This window comes from Oryctolagus cuniculus, chromosome 13 (assembly GCF_964237555.1).
Source record: "Oryctolagus cuniculus chromosome 13, mOryCun1.1, whole genome shotgun sequence".
Classification (NCBI taxonomy): domain Eukaryota; kingdom Metazoa; phylum Chordata; class Mammalia; order Lagomorpha; family Leporidae; genus Oryctolagus; species Oryctolagus cuniculus.
This window is the reverse complement of record NC_091444.1, coordinates 105,317,188-105,342,159: the sequence shown is the minus strand read 5'-3', so window position 1 is coordinate 105,342,159 and position 24,972 is coordinate 105,317,188. Positions and strand designations below refer to the sequence as shown.

Sequence of the window (24,972 nt, the reverse complement as noted above, 5' to 3'; positions counted from 1 at the left end):
TGCTTTAAAATATTTAGCCAGTAATTCATTCCCCTAACGCTCCTCTAACCTTTGAGAGAGAAGCCAGTGTAAGAGCAAGGTCCCCAGTACTTTCTAGGGTGCTGTCAGGGGCCCTGGGCGGGGGGTTGAATAGAGGGGTTGTATTCAGGGGTCCTCAGAGGTCTGAGGATCACAGTGGGGAACAAGCTGTGTGTTAGGAGCGCCCCTCCCTTGCTTCGTTGACTCTGGCCGCTGGCGGAGAGCAGGTGCACACTACCCTTTGGAGAACTGACTGAATGGAAGGTGTACACTTTCTCCCTGGCTACAATGTTTCCCTTGGTTCTTGGTGCTATGCTAAGGAGGATGGAGTTGTCCTTGGTGCTGAGTTGGACCTCACAGCCTCAAGGGCAGTGGTCCTGTGCAGAGCAAAGCCCTCAGAGCCTCAAGTCCCTTCTGTGGAGCGCAGCATTGCTGGGTGCTGCTGACGCCTAAGGCAGCTGTTACACAGGCGTCCGGTGGAGGGTGCAGGGGCAGGGTCTTGTAGTGAGCAGAGAATCTGAGCTGAGCTCAGATCAGCTGTTTTCAGATTTATATATTTGAAAGGCCAAGTGACAAAGAGAGAGAGAGATGGGGAAGGAGGGAAAGTGTGGAGGGAGGGAGAGGCAGAGAGAGGAGAGGTCTTCCATCTGCTTGTTCACTGCCCAAATGGCTGGGGCTGGGCCAGGCCAAAGCCAGGAACCAGAAGCTTCATTTGGGTCTCCCATCTGCGTGAAGGGGCCCAGGCACTTGGACCATCTTCCGCTGCTTTCCCAGGTGCATTAGCAGGGAGCTGGATTGGAAGCAGAGCAGCTGCACCCATATGGGATGCTGGTGTTGCAGGCAGTGGCTTTACCCACTCTGCCACAGCGCTGGCCCTAATAACAAAGTCTTTAGTGAGAACTGCCTTCCCAGGGCCGCTTCTTGGGACCCCAAGACCTCCCACTGGCTGCATAATTAGACCAAATCTCCATCCTGGGGCCAGCGTTGTGGCACTGCGGGTTGAGCCACCATGTAACATCTGCATCCCATGTGGGCACACTGGTTCAGGTCGTGGCTGCTCTACTTCCAAGCCAGCTCCCTGCTGACATGCCTGGGAAGCAGCAGGAATAGCTCACGTGCGTGGGGCCCTGCCAGCCACGTGGGGGACCTGGATGGAGTTCCTGGCTCCTGGCCAACCCCAGCTGTTGCAGCGATCTGGGGAGTGAATCAGCAGATGGAAGATCTTTCTCTCTCCCCCTCCACATTCTCCCTCCCTCCTTCTCTCTCTCTCTCACCTGGCCTTTCAAATAAATAAATAAAATTTAAAATAAAAAAGGAGAGAGGAGACAGAGAGCAGCCTCTATGGTGACAGAGTTGGGGGTAGTAAGCTTTGAGTCTTGATACTCAGAGTAAAAGGACGAGCAGGGGAAGCTTTGCCTACAGGCCCCTGTGGCAGCCACTTCGCCTCACGGCTGAAGCCTGCCCTTGGTGTGCGTGGGGAGCTAACCCTGGACCTCCTGAAGCCCGGAGCTGCCTCGTGGTAAAACAGTAAGCAGCCCTGGACTCCACCAGGCTTTAGAAGTTAGCGTTGGGCTTTCTCGTAGCCAGGACTGCCCTGGTTACCAAGCATGAGGAGTCCAGAAATTTCTGCCACCCACAGATTCCCCATCTGTCCTGGGAGAGCCCAGTGCTATCTAGGAATATTCCAGAAATAGAACGAGCCACCGAAGAGCTCGCGTTGGAGCAGACAGACTGCTCAGGGGATATTTTCTTCATACCTTCCTACCCCCAGGAAATGCCTGTCAGAATTCCCCAATGGGTAGAATCTGGAAGGAGATACATCTAGAGCCTGAATCAGTGGCGTGCTCTGGTGAGCAGGTGCACTGGTGGGGAGAGGGGACCAGGAGGCCTCTGGTTTGCTCCCATGACCAGGCAGCTTGCATCAGAGTCTGCTGCCTTTCTAACACAGTTTAGTCACGTAATGTGATTTAAAGACCTGGATTTCCCCCTACTAATCTGGTCAGGGAAACAAAACATAACTACAAGAAACCTTTTGTGGGAAGAAAGGGGGAAATTGCCCGTGCGTGAGAGCTATTGACGGTGTTGAAATCCCCGCAGAGGAAACCCGGGCGAAGTTCAAGGACGGAGGCAGTGAGGCTGTGGGGAGGGAAGGCTTCTTTTCCCACTGGACTTGCGTTCTTGGCTGAGGCATCAGTAACCAGAGACGGATTAACAGAAGTCATGCAGATGCACCGATGAGGGCTTGCGTTGTGGAGTGCGTGCGGTTGTCAGCTCCTGGCTTGCACTGGTTCCACTCCCGGCTGCTCCACTTCCGATCCAGCTCCCTGCTAATGGGCCTGGGAAAGCTGCAGAAGATGCCCAAGTGCTTGGGTCCCTGCACCCATGTGGGGGCCCCAGATAGAGCTCCTGGCTTTGGCCTGGCACAACCCAGGCTGTTAGAACCATCTGCAGAGTGAACCAGTGAATGGAAGATCTCATTCATTCTCATTCTCATTCATTCATTCTCTCTCTCTCTCTCTCTCTTTCTCTCTCTCTCTGTCTCTTTCTCTCTCTTTCTCTCTCTCTCTTTCTCTCTTTTTCTCTCTCTTTCTCTCTCTCTCTCTCTCTCTCTCTCTCTCTCTGCCTTTCAAGCAAATAAACAAAATATTTAAAAACATGTATTTAACGTAGGTGTCACATGACATGGGAGCCCTCAGAAATGAAGACCCAGAGAGGTAGGGGAGCTGTGGGTTCTTGGATGTCCTGAAGAATGCACAGCCATCCGAGCCTAATGGGGGCACAGAGGCTGGGATCCCCTGCTGCTGAGCTGGGGACTTAGCAATACCCATGATTCCCGCTGTCCTCTGGCCCCTGTGTCTCCAGCAGTGACAGCCTCCTCCCTCAGATGCGGGGCCGGTGACCAGTGGGGAGGGAAGTGACCTCTGCTTCTGCCGTTGTCGCAGATGACACGGGTTCATGTTTTGGGGGAGTGCGTCCTGAACTCCATCATGTCCGTGGCTGTGACTTTCCCAAGGCGGTCCCCGTGAAGTCAACCCCTCACATCCCATCTGCTCATGCCCTGGGCTTCCTGGGGAGGGACGTGTGGAGCCGAGGACATGAGGCCAGGTGAGGGCTCTCTCTCCTGAGCTGGAGGTGACCCCAGGACTAGCACATGCAAGACTCCTGGTGGCCTGGAGACACGCACAGCCCCAACTCCTTCCTCCCTCACTGCTGCCACAGGTGGCATTTTCCACGGCTGGGATGGTGCTCGCTTGATTTAACTGAGAAGTTCTGCTGAGCCCCTCGGGGAGATTTTGACTCAACTTGAACAAAGCTGGCAGCTCCGGTTTTCTCAGAGTCTGGGGAATTCTCTGTAGAGGTTTGCTGGGAAGAAGTAGATGTTTGGTGCAAGAGTGCATGCTGCTGTCTGTGTGGATAATAGGGGCCGTCTGTCCGGCCGTGTTACACACACCGTCTTCCTCGTGACCAGCTCCCATCATGCTTATCTTCCTGTACCAACAGGGTAGCTTCTTTCATTTTTATCAAGGTTTATTTATTTATTTGAAAGGTAGTTACAGAGGGAAAAGAGAGAGGAGAGGGGAGAAGGGAGAGGGGAGAGGGGAGAGGGGAGAGGGGAGAGAGAGAGAGAGAGAGGAGAGAGAGGAGAGAGAGGAGAGAGAGAGAGAAAGAGATCTTAAACCCATTGGTTCACTCTTCAGATGGCCGATTGGAAGCCAGGAGCCAGGAGCTCCTTCTGGGTCTCCCACATGGGTGCAGGGAACCAAGCACTGGGGCCATCTTCTGCTGCCTTAACAGGTGCATTAGCAGGGAGCTGGATAGGAAGTGGAGCAGCCAGGACTCAAACCAGCGCCCATGTGGAATGCTGGCATCCCGGTGGCAGCTTTACCTGCTAGGCCACAATGCCGGCCCCAGGAATTCTCTAAATTGTTGCTCTTTAACCTGAACGAGAGCAATAGCTTGAATTGTTTCTCCCTGAGGAACTAAGTGGCCTGCTGGCTGCTAACCCAGGTGGCCCTGTCTGTGTCACCCGTGGGTGAGCCATGCGCTCGGTCCCCTCATCAAATCTGGGAGAGCAGACCTCAGCTCTCCAGGGTGTCGTGTTGCTTGGCTGTTTCTCCCTCTTCAGCTTCTTCATAAGGAAGAATTGTCAAACTCATGGACTTCGGTGTGTTGAGTTGAAAATTATTTAAAATAGGGGCCGCTGTTGTGCAGCAGGTTAATCTGCTCTCTGTGACGCTGGCATCCCATATGGCCATCAGTTCGAGTCCCTGCCGCTCCACTTCCCATCCATCTCCCTGCTAATGTGCCTGTTAAAGCAGTGGAAGGTGGCCCAAGTCCCTGGGCCCCTGCACCCATGTGGGAGACCCGGAAGAAGCTCCTGGCTCCTGGCTTTGTAACTCTTTCAAATAAATAAATAAATAAATATTGTTTAAAAAGAAAGGCGAGAAGGGCCCGTCTGTAATACCACGTTCCCTACCCAAGGTCTGAACACATTAAGAGGGAAACACAAAAGAAGCATTCAGAGAGGAACTAAAATACCAGTGTGGCTACTGATAGCGCTGGTGCTAAAAAGAAATAGTTTAGGGCAACAGTGGAAGGCACCCCAGAATCAGGCTTAACCCCAGATTCAGCTGACCCACCGCAGGCCCCCCATGTGGACTGGGGTGGGGAGCGGGATGACAGAGAGAGGAGGTGGGCTGGCCCTGCCCCGATCCTCAGGATAAAGGCCACAGAGTTGGGAGAAAGAGTCTTCCTTCTCGGAACTCAAGGTGTGAGCCGTGTGTCGCTGGCCCAGGGATCGATGGGTGTGGCAGTTACTAAGCTGTGGGCGTCTCGTGCTGAACCCCCTTGGTGTGTCTCGGACCTGGTGCGTGGGCTGTCTGGAGGCGCCATCAGTGTCTTGAGGCTTGTCACCCCGAGGGGACCGTAACTAACTCATGGAGTCTCCTATGAAGCCTGCCCCGGCCACTCGGCCCTTTCTGCCCACACTCAGCTGGGCTCCCAAACCCTGGTCCCTGCCATGCGCTTCTCTTCCTGGTCAGTTCTACTCATTCTCGCCACGTGGATCCCAAGCCCCCAGCCGTGACAGCCCATGCTGGGTGGGCCTCACGCGCCCTCCCAGGTTCCGTGACATCTCCCACCTGGGAAGGCACAGGGGAGCCAGGGGTGCGTCTCAGAGCGGAAGTGGGTATTGATCCAAGGGCTTTTGGGATGTCGCTCCTCTCCAGTGGGGGACTTTCCTGTTTCATGGGGTCCAACCAGGAGGCCAAGAGGAGAAGGGGGCCGGCAGCTTCCTGCCCCAGGCAGCCTCCTGGAGTGCCCTCCGCATGGGGCAGATGCGCTCTCCGCTCATTCAGGCCCCGAGAAAGATGGGCTCCCTGCGCCTGCACTGCACAGCACCCCATTAGCACATTCTAAACCCCGTGCAACCCCGGGGAAATCCTGCGGTCCCCTCACTCAGTTTCCCCTAGGGCCAGCCTCGGGTACCCTGTCTTCTGCTGCTGCTTTTTTTTTTTTAAGATGTATTTATTTATCTGAAAGTCAGAATCACACAGAGAGAAAAGGAGAGGAAGAGAGGTAGAGACAGAGAGAGAAGTCTTCCATCCACTGGTTCACTCCCCAATTGGTCACAATGGTTGGAGCTGTGCCGGTACGAATCCAGGAGCCAGGAGCTTCTTCCAGGTCTCCCACACAGGTGCAGGGGCCCAAGGACTTGGGCCATCTTCCACTGCTTTCCCAGGCCACAGCAGAGAGCTGGATTGGAAGTGGAGCAGCCGGGACTCGAACTGGCGCCCATATGGGATGTCGACACTGCAGGCGGCAGCTTTACCCACCATGCCACAGTGCTGGCCCCTGCTGCTGATGCTTTGTCCTCCTCCTCCTCCTCCCTCCTCCCCCCTCCCCCTTCCTCTCCCTTTCCCTCTTCTTCCTCGTCCTCCTCCACTCCTTCTTACTTTTTTAGATTTTCTTTTAGATTTATGTATTTGAAAGGGAGAATGATAGAGAAAGAAAGAGAGAGATCTGCTGGTTCTCTCCAAATACTCACAACATCCGGGACTGGACCAGGCTGGAGCCAGAAGCCTGGAACTCCATCCGGGTCTCCGGCAGGGGTGGCAGCGCCCACCATCTGCTGCCCCTCAGGGTGCATTAGCTGGACGATACATCAGAAGCAGAGCAGCTGCGATCCGGACCAGCCCCCCAACAAGGAATGCCGATGTTGCCAGCTGTGGCTTAACCACTGCACCACAGTACCGGCCCTCGTGGCTGCCTGTTCTCTCTCCACCCCCAGCACTGACCACACAAGCCTGCAGTGACAGCTCAGACGCTGCCTGCTCTATCCAAGCCCCCGGGGCACAGGGCTGCTGTGGGGGAGGTGGCCATGGACGTGCCCCCAGGGTCCTCACTGTTGGGGGATGGGGCGTGGGCAGTTCTGTCTCCAGAATCCCAGGGCCTGGGGTCAGAGGGCACAGAGGCGAGCATGCACGTGCTCCCAGGACATGGGAAGGTCCCGAGATCTGACGAAGGCAGCGTCATCCAATGTTGTGTTTTCCTCTGTCCCTAGGGGCGGTGGAGAGGGGCCAGGCTCTGAGATCAGATGGCTCAGGAAGGGAACAAAGGGGAGGTGTTTATTTTATTTTTTCAGTTTCTTTGTGCTTACAAAGGACTAGGGCTGGGCTGGTTCCATTCTGTTTACAAGAAGATATCTGTTGAGTGTCCACCAGGAGCAGGTGTCTATGCTGGGCAGAGAGCACACAGAGTGAGTGCCAGGGCCCTCCAGGGGCTCAGGATCCACACAGGGGTCCCCAAGGTGTAGACATGTCAGATGGTCGCTCCTGCCAGCTGCCTATCCTGGGCCTCTTCCTCTTGGCCCTGCTAGGAATCGCCATTCCCTCAGCACATAGGCACGTCCCCGGAATGCCAGGCCGCCTGTGACGGGCTCTATGTGTGTCACCCTGGGGGCACAGAAGAGCCAGCAAGGAGGTGGCACTTGGACCTGACCTGGACTAGGGAGTAAGGTCCAGGTAGGTACAGGGGTGGGGACGGTGCACGCCAAGCCAGGGAGCCAGAGCACCGGGCACACTGCACACAGCCAGGCTGCAGGTGCCCACACACTGGGGCTGCCAGCGTGAGCAGTCAGTCGCCCCCCAAGTCCCAGTGCTCCTGCATTTGGTGAATTTTTCACTGCTTACCTGAAACCCCGGCAGCCCTAACTGAGGTGCAGAGCCGGTCCCCCGGCCTCTGCGCCATGGCTCAGGAGGCCACCCCCAGCCCAGCCACTCTCAGGAATGGTTATCAGGAAAAAATAGAAGGGACAGCATTGGCAAAGGGGGGATCTGAGGCTGCCCCGGGATGCACTGGTGCTGTGACCCCTGATTCCTGCCACCCCATGCAGCGGAGACTTTGTGAGCCCAAATCTGAGGGTGCTGCCTGGGAGGGTGCTAACTCCCTGGGGAGGGCTGGGGGCAGGCTGGACTCGCTCGCCCTCTAGTGGTCAGTGCCCAAACAGGGGCCGGAGTTGCTTCTCCAGTTCAACCCCTGCCCAGGACTCCTGCTGGCTCCTGCTCCGTAGGAAAGCAGAGGAAGCTACAGATCCTCGGGGTGAGAGCAGAGTGGGGTGCTGCTCCCTTGCATCCTCCTCCAGCCCTGGGACTGCATCGGCCGGCAGCTGGTTGCTTGATCTTGGTCCACTTACCCAGATACATTCCTGCTACCTGCCAGGCACCGTGCCGGTGCTGGGTGTAACACCTGACGCATTGCATTGTCGTCTGGAGCCCAGCAGCTTGTGCAGAACGCTAGGGTTTGCACGCAGGACAGGTAGCACACAGGGCCTGGTACCGGCATGGATTTGAGATTTGTGAAGGGATCTATGTAAGCGATGCCTGTTTAGGTGAACCGTCCATTCCCAGGCACAGGCTTGCTTTATAACTCGTCCACACTGGGTTTCCGCATCCTCTTCATAAATGGCCATTAGACTTCTTGACAAGTACTTATGATTTGACTTGCAGTCATCTGTCAAAATTGCATACAGTACAGAGCCAAGGCCATGGGGCGTGCCTAGGGCCATTCCCAACCTGGGGAAAGGGAGGGTCCCAGGTGACAGTTGGAACACACAGTGCTGATTTGCAGCCCCTGGGAGTTCTGGAGAGCAGTGAGGTCGGCAGGGAAACAGCGGGGTCCGTCTGTGGGCGTGCTGGCCAAGGGGCCCATGTAGAGGCGCAGTGGGGTGTTGACCGTGCCCTGAGCCTGCACGGCCCTGTGGGGCCCCTTCCCATGGCTCCCTGCCCCCGGCCGCTAGCTCCATGCCCTGCTGGCTTTCCTTCCCAGATTTTGCTCAGAGCTCTGTGCTCTCCTTAGCCTGTCTGCCTCCTTCCTTCAGATCCTCATGTCTGTATGTGACCCCAGCTCCTAAACTATTTTTGAAAATTTTCTTTTTATTTATTTGAAAAGAGGTAGAGAGAGAGGGAGGGAGGGAGAGAGAGAGCAAGAAAGAGAATGAGTGAGCTCCATCTGTTGGTTCACTCCCTAAATGCCTCCAGTGGCTGGGGCTGGGCACTCAGTCCAGGTGTGGGCGGCAGGGACCCACCCACCTGGGCTGTCACTGCTGCCTCCCTGGTCTGCACTGTTAGGAAGCGGGGGTCAGGAGCAGGAGCCCAGAGTTGAACTTGGGCCCTGTGCTGGGCCATGTGGCGTCTCAGACACGGAGCTTAATGCCATCCTCAAATCTGTTCTTAAGATTTCTTATATTTGAAAGTCAGAGTTACACAGAGAAGGAGAGGCAGAGAGAGAGAGAGAGAGAGGCCTTCCATCTGCTAGTTCACTCCCCAATTGGCCACAACAGCCAGAGCTGCACCGATCTGAAGCCAGGAGCCAGGAGCTTCTTCTGGGTCTCCCACATGGGTGCAGGGGCCCAAGCACTTGGGCCATCTTCTGCTGGGTTTCCTAGGCCATCAGCAGGGAGCTGGATCTGAAGTGGAGCAGCTGGGTATGAACCAGCACCCATATGGGATGCTGGTGTTGCAGGCAGCGGCTTTACCTGCTGTACCACAAAGCCAGCCCCATATTAGGAACTATCAAGGGGCCGGTGCTGTGGCGCCTTGCCCAACCCTGACCATTGTAGCCATCTGGGTAGTGAACCAGCAGATAGAAGATTCTCTCTCTCCCTCTCTCTCTCTCTCTCTCCCTCTCCCTCTCCCTCTCCCCCTCCCTCTCCCTCTCCCTCTCTCCTCCCCTCTAACTCTTTCAAATAAATAAATGTTTAAAAATCCTTTCGACATTAAGAAATGCATGCAGATCTGAGCTCCTGTGTCTTGCGTTCCTTCTGAGCACTGTGGGCATTGAGGCCGTGCACCTGTGTGAGTTCCCTGAGGGGCGGGACGGAGCAGCTGCCCTTCTCGCCGTGGGGGAGTGAGCTCGAGAGGCCTAAGCGATCTTGCCATGCCGTCCGGTGATGCCACTTCCACCCTGACTCAGCAACAACTTTTGTCACACTGTGGCTCCGTTAGGAGTCTTGGTTCACAGTGGAAGCCGGCTGGTCGTCCTGATAGGAACTGCCCTGCTCCGGAAAAGCCACAGGAGGTGAACTGCAGTTCAGAATGGCCACTGACAGGTACCTGGGCTCTCTTGCCCAGCCCATAGCCCGCAGGGGACAGGTGAGAACCCCCAGGGCTCAGCCCTGGGTTAAGTACCAACTCCCAGACCCCTGCCTGGCCTCCTGCTGCAGAGACAGCCTGCGCCTGAGCCGAGGACTTGAGGAAACAGCGCTTGGTTGATGAGTAGTGTTCGCTGCCTCTGGCTGCCCATGTCTCCCCCGGCCAGTCCCACAAATGCATGGAGAGTGGGAGGGGGAGGGGGCCCAGTGGGACCTTGTCCCTGACTCCCACGGGACGCACACGTGTGGAATGGGTAACTTTTACTAAAGCTCTCAAGGTCACTGCTCCCCACCTCATTACTTTTTTATGACTTATTTATTTAAAATAGAGTTAGAGAGAGAGAGAGAGAGAGAGAGAGCTTCCATCCACTAGCTCACTCTCCAATTGACTGTAATGACCAGGCTGGGCCAGGCTGAAGCCAGGATCCAAGAACTCCACTCAGGTCTCCCACATGGGTGCAGGGGCCCAAGCACTTGGGCCATCTTCCACTGCTTTCCCAGGCCATTAGCAATGGACTGGATGAGAAGTGGAGCAGCCGGGACTCGAACCAGCGCTCACCTGGGATGCTGGCCTCCCAGGCAACGGCTTTGCCCACAGTGCCAGCCCCGACTCACCACTCCCAACACGGCCTCCCGTGTGCAGGCAGAGCCACTTGTCTAAGCACGAGTCAGTCCGTGCATCCTTCCTTGCCTGCGGCACACAATTTAAATTGCCCATGGGAAGCGCAAGACCCTTCCACGGTGGCTCTTATGTGCGTGCCCTGTCGCTGCCGCCCGCTCTCCATCTCTGCCATCTCTCCCCTGCTGCCGCCTAAGCCACTGCTCCCCAGGCCTTGCACCGCCACACAACGCACGGGCTGGGTCCCATGTGATTGGCCTTGCAAAATTCTGCACAGTCTCTCTGACCACACCACCTTCCCTCGCTGTCCTGATCCTGGTCTCTTTGTCTCTGTGTTGGTATTCCTGCATTAACCCCGTCTCTGCCGAGTGCTGACTCAGCAGCCGTGTGTGCCAAGAGATGACGAATGGACGCTGTTCCTCTTCCCGAGAAACCACACGGCCTCATGGGAGAGGCGCACACACAGGCAGATGCGTTCCAGCGGTGTGGGAACTGGAGTTGCCCCGTCTATGGCTCCCTTCGTCAGCTGCAGCATCCGGGTATCCACCATTGGCCAATGAGCACTTGGTCACGTGTGAGCAGATGGGTGGGTGGAGGTGCGAGAGGATGGGGAGACGACGTGGCCACCCTCCTTCCCAGCCAGGGCTCCCCAGACGCCAGTGTCCCAGGAGGCCGGAGACGCTTCCATGAACGAACAGCGTTCCGTATGTTGCAACAGCTCCTTTTCCTTCGACCACGCTGCCTTGCTCCTCAGCCCGTTTTGAAATTACTTACTTCTGTGTTTTCATTTATTTGAAAGCAGAGGCATTCAGACAAAGCTCACACCTGCTGGGTCACCCCCCAAATGCTCGCAACAGCCGGGGCCAGCCCAGGCCAAGGCCAGGAGCCAGGAGCTCAACCCAGGTCTCCACTGTGGGTGGCGGGGCCCCGAGCTCCTGTGCTGTCAGCTGTGGCCTCCCGGGGTGCCCGTGAGCAGGAAACTGGACTCAGGCAGGTCAGGGCCACCAGGCGCTCAGACGGGATGCAGGGCCCACGTAGCATGGAACCCCAGTGCCTCACGCTCACCCTGCTCCACTCTGCTAGGAGCTGTGTGCTGACCACACTGGACGTGGGAGAAGGTCACTGTGGCATACAGCTACGCCTTAGCAGCACCATAACCAGGACAGACCCGCGCTTTCCCGTGGGTGGGTGTGCGTGGAAATGGAGACAGTGTGGCGAGGGAAGATGGACCGTGGACAGGTGGGGAGCGGTGCCCTGGGCCAGGTGGTCCATCCCCAACACGGGTTCACCTTCGCAATGTGGGGCGACTCGTCAGAAACCACCTGTAGGAATCAGTACCCGAAGACACTTCTGAGCTGTGCAGCTGACATCTTGGCTTGTGATTGTGTGTGTGAGTGTGTGAAAGTGTGTCAGTGTGTGTGAGTGTGTCAGTGTGTATATGAGTATGTGTATGAGTGAGTGTGACAATATGAGTGTGCATGTGTGTATGCATGTGTGTGAGTGTGTGTGAGTGTGAGTGTGTGAGTTTGTGAGTGTGTGTTAGTGTGTATATGAGTGTGTGAGTATGAAATTGTGAGTGTATGAGTGTAAGGGTGTGTGAGAATGTGTGTGTGTGAATGTGTGTTACTGTGTTTATATGAGTGTGTATGAGTGAGTGTGAATGTGTGAGAGTGAATGTATGTATACGTGTGTGACTGTGTATGAGTGTATATGAGTGTGTATATATGAGTGTGTATGAGTGTGTGAAAGTGAGTGTGAATGTGTGTGTATTAGTGTTAGTGTGTATATATTAGTGTGTATGAGTGTGTGTGAGAATGTGTATGAGTGTGTGTGTGAGAGTGTGTATGAATGTGTTGGTGTGTATATATGAGTGTGTATGAGTGTGTGAAAATGAGTGTGAATGTGTGTGTGTTAGTGTGTATGTATGAGTGTGTATGAGTGTGTGTGAGAGTGTGTATGGATGTGTTGGTGTGTATATATGAGTGTGTACGTGTATGAGTGTGAAAGTGTGTGAGAGTGTGAATGTGTATGTGAGTGCGTGTCCGTGTGTGTCTGTGTTCTGAAGATGAACTGACAGATTTGTTACTTATTTTGACTGTGATTCTGTGCATTTCCCCAGGGGAGTTTCTGACTGTCACAGGTTCGCGTGACCAGGAGCAAACCTTCCGATGGGCTGGGTTACTGTTGTCCGCAAGGGTAGCAAGGAGGAGGAAATGGCTTTCCCGGGGCTTCTGGCCTGGTACAGCGGTAGCTCAGGCAGACGGGGCCCTGGTGGGAAACCGTGGGAGGGGGGCTGGCCCTGATTGAGCCCCTCGGTCCTGGACTGCTGCACCTGCTGCTCCTGTGAGCGCTCTTCTTTGCCTCTGTCCCTCGGGCTTCCATGGCCGCGCCTTTTGCTCACTGTCCCTGTTGGGCCATCCTGGCAACCTCTGCGGTGGCCAGCCCAACCTGCCTTTGCTGGAACTGTGGCCATCTCAGCACCCATGGTCCTGCGTCGTGGGAACATCCAAAGCCTTCCGGCTCTCCCACCAAGACCGCCCGGAGCAGAGCCCTGTGGACAGACCCAGGTCATTGTGACAGTGCCAGCTGGAAGTGTCCCCAGCTGTCTTCCAAGGAGGGGCCGTGACCAGAGCAACCTGAGAACATCACTGGTCCCTCTCTGGGCCACTTGACCACACTCTTGTCAGCTGCTTCCACGTGGTGATTGGGATGGGTGGGAGTGTGTAGTGGGTGGCAGTGGCAGGTAGAACTTGTGAAGCCGTGATTGGCGGTCGAGAGTTTCAGGAAACCTGAGGGTGCAGGGCTTGGAGGAAGCTGAGGGCGTGGACCCAGGAGGTGTAGTGCTACAGAGCCCCCAGCCCCACCCCACCCAATCCCCAAGCCCCCAGGGACTCCAGGGGCCCCTGAGCTCTCTGACCCCTAAAGGCACTGCGACCCCCAGCGACCTGCGTGCTCTGCTCTGCACAAGCACCTATCTGTCCCCTGCTGCAGAGAACTAAAACAAGGGCGTGAGGTAGGGAGCTGGGGCCCGGGGCTCCCACACAAAACTGTCCACCTGCCACCAAGGCTGGGCCTGTGCGTCTCAGGGCCAGGGATCTGCAAAACGTTGGTGGGAAAACAGAATCAAAACTCAAGTCTGTTTCGCTGGAAAAACAAACAAACACCGTGACATCCATGCATAGTCTTTGCGTCAAATGCATCTGGTGTGACCGATTTATTTATTTATTTATTTATTTATTATTTATTTATTTATTTATTTGAGAGGCAGAGTCACAGAGAGAGGGAGAGGCAGAGAGCGAGGTCTTCCATCCACTGGTTCACTCCCCAAATGGCTGCAATGGCCAGAGCTGTGCTGATCTGAAGCCAGGAGCCAGCAGCTTCTTCTGGGTCTCCCACGTGGGTGCAGGGGCCCAAGGACTTAGGCCATCTTCTACTGCTTTCCCAGGCCACAGCATAGAGCTGGATGGGAGGTGGCGCGGCCGGGTGCCCATGTGTGTGCCGGCACTGGGGGAGGAGGCTTCCCCACAGCACCAGCCCCTGGGCGACCTTCGTGAAGGCCTCTTTTGGATGCACAGACGTCAGAAACGCCTGCACCAGGGCACATGTACCTGCAGTCCACTCTTTCGCCGGTGTGTTTGTTTTTTTTAGGTGGGGGAGGGGAGCAAGTGACCAGCCCAGTCTCCCAGCCCTGCTGGAGGAGACCAGAGATACGGCATTTCCCGGGCCTCGGGGAAGGGAGAATTCCTACAAGGTGATCTCCACCTCCTCCTCCAGGAGCCCCGGGCTACGCGCAGCCTGCACCCAGCCCAGGACTCCTCCAGGGCTCCTGGGAGACACCCGTGGCTGAGCTGCCAGCGCCACCCACCTACCAGCAGCTCTGGCTCTACTGTTGTGGGGGCAGGGCTTTCAGAACCTAGCCCCTCCCACCCCTGATTGTGACACAGGAAGAATTGAGGGGTGACCTAGCACAGCGGGGCCTGACTTCCATGGTGGGCAGAAGGCTAAAAGATCCTAATGTCTACAGCACGCATATGGCGGGGAAGGATGGGGAGGAGCGCAGAGGCAGGAGGGAGCCCGACTCATCAACTCTCTGGGACTCAGTTTGTTCATCTGAAAAATGGGGACAAGGGAGGCGCTAGGGGAGCATGAAATACAAGGGCGCCTGTGTTTCTGGCAGTGTGATTGGTTCTCCTTAATCCCTGCCCCTCTCCACAGCTCCATCCAGCTCACCCACATGGGTGTCCAGGGACCAACACCTGGGCCATCTTCAATGACTTTCCCAGGCCACAAGCAGGGAGCTGGATCGGAAGTAGAGCAGCCGGCTATGAACTGGCGCTGTACCACGAGGCCAGCCCCACACCACACAGTATCTTAACCACTGCACCAGACGCCCACCCCCTGGCTACTCTGCCCTGAAAGGGTCGGCAATGGCACCAGTGGGTCCTGTGAGGAGGGGAGCACCTGCAGGAGCCCCCACCCTCGTGGGGGGTCCCACCGGACTCCCAGCACCTCCGCAGAACAGGCCTTGCCTTCACTGGGTCTGGGGCGAGAGGGTGGGCTTCAAGCCACCCCCCGGAAGCCGGCCCGGCTCTGTGGCAAGCAGGGAGCTGAGCGGAAGGCGGCTGCCCAGGGGTGTGTGCTGCAGATGGCGGCTCCCTCGGCAGCACCGCGTTTTCCCACAGACAGGAGATCAGAGCAGCACATCAGTGGGCCGCCTTGAAAGGCAGGCAAATGTGCCTACGGTGCTCACATGTTGGATTTGAGGGTGTCGCTCCCCCTCTTCGTGGAGGAGCAACACTGAACCCTGCGCTGTTCTTTTTGTCTGCTCGGCCCTCCCCGGGTTTGCTGCTGGTTCTTCCCGGGTTGGCTACTATCCCTTCCACCTCCGTGGAAGGGCAGTTCCCCCTGGCCACATTCCCCACTTCCGCAGGGGAGCGGCACACCGCCGACCGGCTCTTCTCGGGGGCTGCACAGGTGTTCCTTCAGCTAGATGTTCCCCATAGATGTTCCCCATAGATGTTCCTGGTGCATGCCGTCTCTCTCCTCCTTTATAGTCCTCCTCCGCCAATCCTAACTCGGCTGCCCACACGCCGAGTACGCTGCTCTCCTCCAATCAGGAGCAAGTCCTACAGTTTATTAGTTGAACTGGAGGCAGCTGTGCGGAAGCTGTTTACTTCTCTCCCAGCGCCATATTGTGGGAGAGCAGATGCATAGAATAAGTCTTAATTCCAGTAACTCAGTCCAGTCCGGATTGCTCCCCACAGATCCCCCTTTCTTTTTATTTTTTGGCGTTGATATGCGCCTGTCTTCGGTGTCCCGCGGCACACACTCTGCTCTACTTGCTAGAGTTGCCACAGGCTCTTACAAGTCCTATCAATCAGGCAAACCGAATCCGGGTCCTCTCTTCGCCATGTTGTGAGGAGGTTTTTAGGCGCTGATGCGTGCCTGTGTTCGGTGCCCTGCAGCGCATGCTCTGGTCGAGCCTGCAGGGGCTTACAAGCCCTATCAGGCAAACCGAATCCAAGCCTTCTCATTGCCTTTTTGTGGGGAGGCCTTACTGATGTTAATTCGTGCCTGTCTTCGGTGACCTGCGGCGCATAAGCTGCTAGCCGCCCAGGTGCTCATCGCCTCACTAATCGGGCAGACCGAATCCAAGCCTTCTAATTGTTGTATTGTAGGGAGGCCTTTCTATTTCTCTATTTCTCTATCTCCGGGCATTCCTATTTCTCCCATTTTACTTCTGTCTGCCAACATTCCCATTTCTCTCACTCCACTTCCAAACTTCTGTTTCTCTCATCCCCGCGGTTTCCCGGCGCCTGCCCGAGGCTGCTTCTCGGCACCTCGCCCCACGGCAGCTTCACGGCTCTGAGCGGCTTCCCGGCGCCTCGCCCCGCCGGCGCCCGCCCCGCGGCGGCTTCACAGCTCTGCGCGGCTCGGCTTCGCGTGCACACTCTGCGGTCTCCACGCACTTCGCGCCCGCACCACGGCCTCGCGCCAGCCCTGCGTTCCCTATCTATTCACGCCCCGTGCTCTCTCTGCACGCGGCGGCTTCCGCGAATGTTTCCGCCACCACCGGCATTCAGTCCAAGTTCCCCGGACTAACCTGGCGAATTTCAACCTGGCGGCCCACGTCTCTGCTTCTGGTTCCAGATCTTCGCCTCTTGCTCCCCGGGGTGACTTGAAGAATTCCAAGGTGGCTTATGTCTCCGCCTTGGCCTGCACTCGCGGCTTCATCCTCCCTAACATTTTTCTCTACCCGGTATGTTTCCCTAAGTTTTCTTCCAACAATATTCCTCCCTCATTTCTCCTGGCCTCTCCCCACAGTCCGTATCCGAGTCCAAGCCTCCTCCAGGTTTCACTTTCGCTTTCAATCTCCTAGCTTCCCCGCCATAGTCCGCATCCGAGTCTATGAAAGCTTTCACTTTCGCTTTCAATCCTAACTTCTTTCCCACAGTCCATATCCGAGTCTCTGCCTAGGCTTTCAATAGCTTCTTCCGGCACCTAGGCTCTTTGCTAGTCTCTCTCTCCGGTATTTTCCACTTCTTCCCGTTTCTTCCCTCCTAAGTTTCATATCCGTCCTAAGTTTCCTATCCGTCCTAGGTTTCCTATCCGAGTCACGGCACCATTATGTCGCTCCCCCTCTTCGTGGAGGAACGACACAGGACCCTGCGCTGTTCTTTTTGTCTGCTTGGCCCTCCCCGGGTTTGCTGCTGGTTCTTCCCGGGTTGGCTACTATCCCTTCCACCTCCGTGGAAGGGCAGTTCCCCCTGGCCACATTCCCCACTTCCGCAGGGGAGCGGCACACCGCCGACCGGCTCTTCTCGGGGGCTGCACAGGTGTTCCTTCAGCTAGATGTTCCCCATAGATGTTCCCCATAGATGTTCCTGGTGCATGCCGTCTCTCTCCTCCTTTATAGTCCTCCTCCGCCAATCCTAACTCGGCTGCCCACACGCCGAGTACGCTGCTCTCCTCCAATCAGGAGCAAGTCCTACAGTTTATTAGTTGAACTGGAGGCAGCTGTGCGGAAGCTGTTTACTTCTCTCCCAGCGCCATATTGTGGGAGAGCAGATGCATAGAATAAGTCTTAATTCCAGTAACTCAGTCCAGTCCGGATTGCTCCCCACAGAGGGTCGCTTTATGTCTGCATCCGCAGGGCAGGGTGCAGGGGGGCTCCCCAGATCTCCAAGTGGGGACACGTGACTGGCCCTTGGCCACCTCACTTCTTGATCGGCAGGCTCTCCTTGGAGCCACTGGGCTGATGATGATGATGATAATGAGGATGATTTTTACTTAGAGCGAGCTCTCGCCCATGTGCTGGTTCACTCCCCCATACACCTGCAGTGACCGAAGCTTGGAGCTCATCTGGGGTCTCCCACATGGTAACAGGGACCCCGTTACTTGAGCTGTGACTGCCGCCTTCCAGCGTTCACATCAGTAGGAAGCTGTGGTCAAGAGCTGGAGCCAGAAATGAAGGTCAAGTTCTCCTGTGCCGGCGATGGTGTCTTAAGCACCAAGCCAGAGGAGCCAGGGAAGGGGCCATTGGAGGGAGGGAGTGGCAGAGCCGCACATGGCTATCTGGTGGGGAGACCCGGGATCCTAGCATGGCCAGGACAGTTCTGTTTCTGACGGATGAACCGTACCGAAGTGCATCACACCTGTAGCCCAGACTTCTTGCTTAGATGTGCAATTGTTGGTGGACTCGCAGCCCGGCTGTGGTGAGCCTCACAGCTTGGTGTTCATTAATGTTTGAAATTCTTACGGGATCTTTGCCGGGACTCTCAGCGTGGGTGTTCACTGTGCACTTGGAAACCCGAGGAGTATGGCAGGGCAGATGGGGGGTGGGGGCTGCATATCTGGGATTGCACAGAAGTGGCCATCTGGGCTGCCTTCCCGGGGACAGTCCTGATTCCGTGTCACCCAGCTGTAATTATTAATAGTGTCCCCTTCCTCCCTGCCAAGCGGCCTGGTTTATTTTTAAGGATAATGTCACCCCCGCCACCTGACGCGTCGCCGTCAGCAGCAACCTTGGAGGAAACACCTCCCATGTGCTGGGAGTCCTTTCTCTGTGACGGACGTGTGGCAGCCGCCACCTCAGAAACAGGGCTGAGGTGCCCAGCCAGCCCGAGGCCCCGCTGGGTGGACTTGTTGGGTTTTCCCTCCGTTTTGGTTTGGTTTTGAGCAGTGTGCATGTTAAGCATTTAGGCAAGTGTGAAGCATTTGTGTGTGTGCCCTAATGTCGGCCCGTTGGAAGCCATCTTGTTCTCGACAGAGTGTAAGGTTTGGAAGGGACACGGGAGACGTGCGTCCTGTTATTTTCACTTGGCTGCCTTCTAGCGACATCTCTTCTCCACACAGACTCGCACAAAGGAGTGGGCATGTGTCCCACAGCCCTGTAATTAAAGCGTCATCGCCAGTTGTTTATGAGTCTTGGGTGTCATGGTGACATTTAAGTTGCTTTACCAAAACCAAGGATGGGGGCTGGTGTTGTGGCAGGGTGGGGGGTAAGTCACTGCCTGTGACGCCACCAGCAGCCTATTTGAGCTCCGATTTGAGTCCCGGCTGCTCCACTTCTGGTCCAGCTCCCTGCTGATGCACCTGGGAAAGGCAGCAGAGGATGGACCAAGTGCCTGGACCCCTGCCACCCAGTTGGGAGACCAGGATGGAGTTCCTGGCTCCTGGCTTCAGCGTGGACCAGCCCTGGTTGCTGCAATCATTTTGGGAGTGAACCAGTCGGTAGAATGAAATCTCTCCCCCTCTCTCTCCCCCTCCCCACTCTTTCTATAACTTTTCCTTTCAAATGCATCTTGAAATACCCCAGCAGTGTACTAGGTCACCCGCCTGTGAGGGAAACATCACCTTTGCCTTCTAGCACTTGTTTTTCTCATTCCTCTTCTTTCCTTTTCGATGACACATTCTTTGGGTGTGAGGTCAGTTTAAACCTTGAGTTGTAACCTGCGGGACCACGGACCAGGAAATAGCCCCGCACCTGTCTCGCTAACAGAAGCCAAGTTGGCCCTGCAGCTCCCTGGTGTCACTACTGCAGCTCTTTTTTTTTTTTTTTTTTTTTTTTTTTTTTTTTTTGGACAGGCAGAGTGGACAGTGAGAGAGAGAGACAGAGAGAGAAAGGTCTTCCTTTTGCCGTTGGTTCACCCTCCAATGGCCGCCGCTGCAGCCGGCGCACCGCGCTGATCTGATGGCAGGAGCCAGGATCCAGGTGCTTTTCCTGGTCTCCCATGGGGTGCAGGGCCCAAGCACCTGGGCCATCCTCCACTGCACTCCCGGGCCACAGCAGAGAGCTGGCCTGGAAGAGGGGCAACCGGGACAGAATCCGGTGCCCCGACCGGGACTAGAACCCAGTGTGCCGGCGCCGCAAGGTGGAGGATTAGCCTATTGAGCCGCGGCGCCGGCCTACTGCAGCTCTTTATATGATGGGAAGCATATCAAAGTTCAAGTTCCCCCCGCTCTCCTGGTGCAACTCACAGAGGGCAGTACTGAAGGCAGATGGAGTCGTCACAGCAATTTGTAAAGCCAGAAATTAAGTTACGTCCCAACCCACCATGTCCTTCGAGTTCCAATAGTGTTTGCACAGTGACAGCATCGGCAAAAGTCGTATTCTTCACAGTGCTCTGGATCCCTAGGTTCACGTCAATGGCAGAGACACCTACGGTTTTCCGAGGAACTGGAGGTTGACCCGAGGTTGTTAGGAAGGGCTCTCTTGGGGGGAGGGACCCATGCCCCCCTGGGAGGCTCCAACTGTTTTCAGCTCCTGGGCCCTGGGAACCAGGCTCCTAGGAGCGTCTCCCTGCAGAATGGCCCAAAAGTTGGAGCATTTCAGACAACACGCGTTCCGTGGTTGGAGCATTCTAGGCTGTGTGGCCCCAGGGGGAGGGGAGTGTCCCGGAAGCTTGGGCATGGGGTCAGTGGAGGAGCTTGGGCTGTCTGGAAACTGGGAGTCCTGGACCTGGGGCAAGAGAGGCCTGAGGCTCTGCTTTGACACTCTCCAAACAACTCAGGGAGTGCAGCCTGTCTTTGCACCAAGGGTGGGCTCTTCTGCCTGCCTTGAGCCAGCCGGGAGGGCCCCAGGCAGGGTGCTGCTGCCATCACCCTGCCCCTGCCTTTGCCGGCTCCTTCACTGCTCCATAATGGGAGGAGGGTTTGCTCTGTGCCCCGTTAGGTGACAGGAGCTGCTGTAGGCTCAGGACCTGGGATCCCCCTCTTTCTCTCCCCTCCCAGCCCCTCCCCCTCTGCCTGTGTAGACGGCCACACAACAGCTGTACAAAAATCTGACTCAGGATCCTCTGAACACACCCAAGGGCCTGGACACCGCTGACGGTTCCTTCTGGAATCTTCTGGAACCTTCCGTACGGCTGAGGCTCCTGCGGTGTTTGCCTGCAGGCGCCCAGCACAGAAGCTGTGCAAGTTTACTTCCTTCTGTAAGCGAGGTTACCAGGTGACAGTGTTCCAAAGTCACAGAGACCTTGAGCCCCAGCTCCCTGTGGTGCACTGCCTTAATCTTCTGGAAGATTCTCCACCAACCTGCTTGGTTTCAAGACAGTCTGGTCAGTCGAGGACTGTAGCTCACCCCCTGGGGACGACTGCTTTCCTTTGGGTCTGTAGGCTCTGTCCTGCAGGCGCTCCTGCATGTGTATCTTAAATGGCGTGGCGAAACACTCGGGGGACTTGCGGTCGTAACCTGGCAGCTCCCTTGCCGGAGTGGCCAGCCGGGTGGTCAGGGCGTGGTCAGCAAGCTCTCGATGGCCTTTCTTCCCTTAAATAATGGGGCCGCTGCTTGGGGAGTAGCAGGTGAAGCTAGATGCCTCCTCCATCAGAGTGCCCAGCCTGAGCCCTGTCTCTGGTAAGGATCCGCACCTGGGCAGGCAGAGCGGGTGATGGCTCAGGTGCTTAGAGACCAGGGTGCAGTGCCTGACTCCTGGCTTCAGCCTGGTCCACATTTGACAGGCATTTGGTGAGTGAACCAACAGAGGATCTCTCTCTCTCTCTCACTCGCTCTGCCATTCCAATAAATAAATCTTTTTAAAAAGCCACACGTGTGTTACTAGTTGTGGTCCGGTGTTCTTTTCTACCTGCAACAGAGCTCACGTTATTGGTTTCCCATTCTTCCCATCTTTTGTGGAAGTCGTGCCTCCTCATTTCACTTTCTGGGAAATTCGCCAGTTGGTCAAGGCCAGGGTAGAGAGCAGGATAAATATTTGTAGGTGGTTTAGAAGGAGAGAGTGAGGCACGCACGGGTCGCCGGCCATTCAGGGGTCGGCATTTTAACCGCCTTTGAAAAGTTTTTGAAGTCGTTAACCAGAGCCATGCGGTGGTGGATTGACTGCTTCGCGTTTCAGATCCGGGGTTAGGGGGCATGTTTGTGTGTGTGTGTGTGTGTGTGCGTAAGTGCGCGTGTGGGGGTCCGTGTGTGCATGAGTGTGTGGTGTGCACGGTGTGCGTGCGTCCCTGTGCTGGGGGAAGGGGAGTAGCGAAGGCGCAGGCGAACAGGGAAAACTTGGAATCGCAGCTTCCCGAGCCGGGCACTTCGCGCCACCTCCTCGCAGACCACGCGCCACAAACTTCGGCTGTGCTCGCTCACCTCTGGAGGGTGCGCGGCGGGCTGCCGGGGCGCCCCGCGCCTGGCCTCCGCAGGCACTGGGAGAGGGGCGCGGGGCCGGGCCGGGCCTCACCTGCCGGGGCCTTCCCCGCCCGTGGGCGCGCAGCGGGCGCCGCCCCCGCCTCCGGAGCTAGGTCCCCGGGGGCCTATGCGCAGGGGCGGGGACGGCCCCGGGGCACCCGGCGCAGCAGCAGCAGCAGCCGCGGCGGCGTCAGGCCTGGAATGCAGCTTCCCTGGGCGCGGGAGCCTGTTCGGGGTGGGGTTTCGCCCCGTCCCCTCCTCCCCCAGCCCGGGCCGGCTTCCAGCGCTTTCCGGGAGCATTCGGGACTGCGCCGCTCGAGTTGCAAGGAGGCGCGCGGATCCTGCGCCGCGCGCGGGCCAGGGACAATGGCAGAGCCCGAGAGCCGGGGCGGCGAGCCGCGCCCTCCTCGCTGGGCGCACCGCGCGCCGCCTGCGCCGCAGGGTGAGTGGCCGGCGCGTTCCGGGGCGCATCGCCCTGGCTATGGCTGTGCCGTGCCGCCGGGGCGCCCGCGCCTCCCGGGCCGGGGCTTGGCGGCGGCTGTGCGTCCTGCGGAGCGGGGGAGCGCCGGGGGTCTCCGGGGCTTGACTTTTCCTCCGGCAGCGGCGGGGGTGGCGCGGTTGCCGCCCGGGGAAATGGTCGGTGAGGAACTGTATCTCTGCCCTCAGACGACTCCACATCCCTCAGGCAACAGGCGTGGCACCATGTTCTCGCGAGCCCCAGCCCTGGGGAGCAGGGAGCTTTGCCACCAGGCGAGGTCGCCGCGTCCAGGGCCGGTTTTGTGTTATCTGTGGGACCTCCGCGTGATGGACAGAACCCTGCCCGTGACTTGGGGCTGTCTTTGAAAAGTTGGGAGTTGTTTGGGGCCACTTCTGGTAGGCGGTTTCTCCTTTCCACTGCGTTATTGGTCGTCTGTGCTTTCCAGGGGGGATTTCCAACAGCTTTGTGTTGTGCCCAGGACATTTAGCCAGTGGGGCTCCCAGGGCTGGCGCGGGACTCCTCCAGGGTCCATGATGCTGCCCCCGCCCCCGCCCTGAGTCAGCAGCATCAGAAACCGCCCCAGGTTCATCCAGGGGACAGCGAGGAACAAAAGGCGGTGGGGGTGCGTGCTCGGGTGCTGGGCTGTGCGTGGGAGCAGGGGCTGTGCACAGGGGAAGAGAGGGGTGTGTGTGTGTGTGTGTGTGTGTGTGTGTGTGTGTAAGATGGGAAGGGAAGTGAGCCGTGTGAGTCACCCACACTGGAAATGCAGACAGAAGCCAGACACACCCGCGCCAGCAAGGAAGGGGTCAGCCTGTGTGTTCAGAGCAGGGCACTCCGGGTAGGAGGTGGGGCGGCGGGGGGCTGGGGTCCAGAGAGGACCTGGGAGAGATGACTCCACACCCCTAGGTCAAGCCAGGGTCCTGCTGCAGGGACTCAAGGTCTGGCCTGCCCGGCAAGACGCAACCCAGAGGGACCAGCCTGGGCTCACAGGGGTTCCCAGGTGAGGCCGGGAGGGGCCAGCCTGGGCTCACAGGGGTTCCCAGGTGAGGCCGGGAGGGGCCAGCCTGGGCTCACAGGGGTTCCCAGGTGAGGCCCGGAGGGGCCAGTCTGGGCTCACAGGGGTTCCCAGGTGAGGCCAGGAGGGGCCAGCCTGGGCTCACAGGGGTTCCCAGGTGAGGCCAGGAGGGACCAGCCTGGGCTCGGTGCTCCCTTCCAGGAATGGGGAGCGTCTGTGTGGGGGCCTCCCTTGTAGCTGCCCTGAGCACAGGGCACCAAGAATACTAGGCTTCATGAACATGGATTACTTGTTACTATTTGTTTTTTATTTTTGAAAAAGTTACAGAGACTAAGGGAGAACCAGGGTAGAGGTCTTCCATCTTCTGGTTCACTCCCCAGATGGCTGCAATGGCCGGAGCTGGGCCAGGCCGGAGCCAGGAGCCAGGAGCTTCTTCTTGGCCTCCCACGTGGGTGCAGGGGCCTAAGCCCTTGGGCCATCTTCTGCTGCTTTCCCAGGTGCATTAGCAGGGAGCTGGATTGGAAGTTGGAGCAGCTGGGACAAGAAGTGGCACCCATATGGGATGCCGGCAGCAGGCTTAACCTGCTGTGCCACAGTGCTGTCCCCCGTCACTCAGCCTTTCAAATAAAAAGGGGTCGACAAAAGGGCGCTGATGGTTTGGAGTGGGGCTCCAGGGCTGCAGAGCCAGGCCAGCAGGAAACGCGTGCGCGTGCAGAAGAGCACAGCCGCGTAGTGCACCTTGCACAGTGGGTACTCTTACCTGTCGGTGGAATTTGAACCTGTGTCCCATGCCCCTAGTGGGCGGGAGCCACTCAGCGTAGTCCTGGAGCATAGGCTGTGTCTGTGTCCCTGGGATGGATGTGTCTGCCCACAGGCGCCCCCGGAGGTCTGCTTTACCTCTGAACTCTGTACAGGTGCCGTGTGTCCGCCCACCTGTCTGCCTCCCCATCCCTGGGGAATCACAGACGCACAGGGCCATGCTGGAAGTCTGCCCTAATGTAGCCCTGCAGGGGAAGCGCTGCCCGGGACGCACACATCCCACGTGGGAGTGCCTGGTGCGAGTCCCGCCTGCTCCACTTCTGACCCAGCTCCCTGCTGAAGCGCCTGGGAGGTGGTGGAAGATGGCCTAAGCGCTTGGGTCCCTGTCACCCAAGAGGGAGACTCAGCTGGAGTTCCAGGCCCCTGCTTCAGCCTGGCCCAGTCTCAGCTGTGGTGGGCATTTGGGAAGTGAACCTGCACATGGAAGATCTCTCTCCGTCTCTCCTTCTGTCTCATTCTGCCTTTCAAATAAATAAGTAAAAGTGTAAAAATAAATTAAAATAGCCCTGTTGGTATCCATCTCCTTGCTGTGTTTTGTCCATCAGCGTACTTACCACTAGGTGACATTTGTAGTGTAGGAAGAAAGTTCATTGAAAATGCATGTGAGGCCGGTACCGCGGCTCACTAGGCTAATCCTCCACCTGCGGCACTGGCACACCGGGTTCTAGTCCTGGTTGGGGCGCCGGATTCTGTCCCAGTTGCCCCTCTTCCAGGCCAGCTCTCTGCTGTGGCCCGGGAAGGC

General features: G+C 57.3%; 1 protein-coding gene across 16 annotated transcripts in view; it reads left to right on the top strand.

The window, feature by feature from the left end:
• KIAA1217 (KIAA1217 ortholog) overlaps positions 1–24,972 on the top strand; it is a 659,855-nt gene that overhangs the window by 389,128 nt on the left and 245,755 nt on the right. For 2 of the 16 annotated variants that reach the window (XM_051821008.2, XM_070056121.1), the window contains exon 1: positions 22,116–22,360. The exons of 4 other annotated variants lie outside the window; for them this stretch is intronic. In XM_051821008.2, coding sequence (XP_051676968.2) covers positions 22,120–22,360 — 241 coding nt within the window. In that variant the 5' untranslated portion in view covers positions 22,116–22,119. Of the gene's footprint in view, positions 1–22,111; positions 22,361–24,972 lie in introns of those variants that run through there. 10 more of the 16 variants (XM_070056124.1, XM_070056143.1, XM_070056126.1 and 7 more) reach the window with 8 other exon arrangements.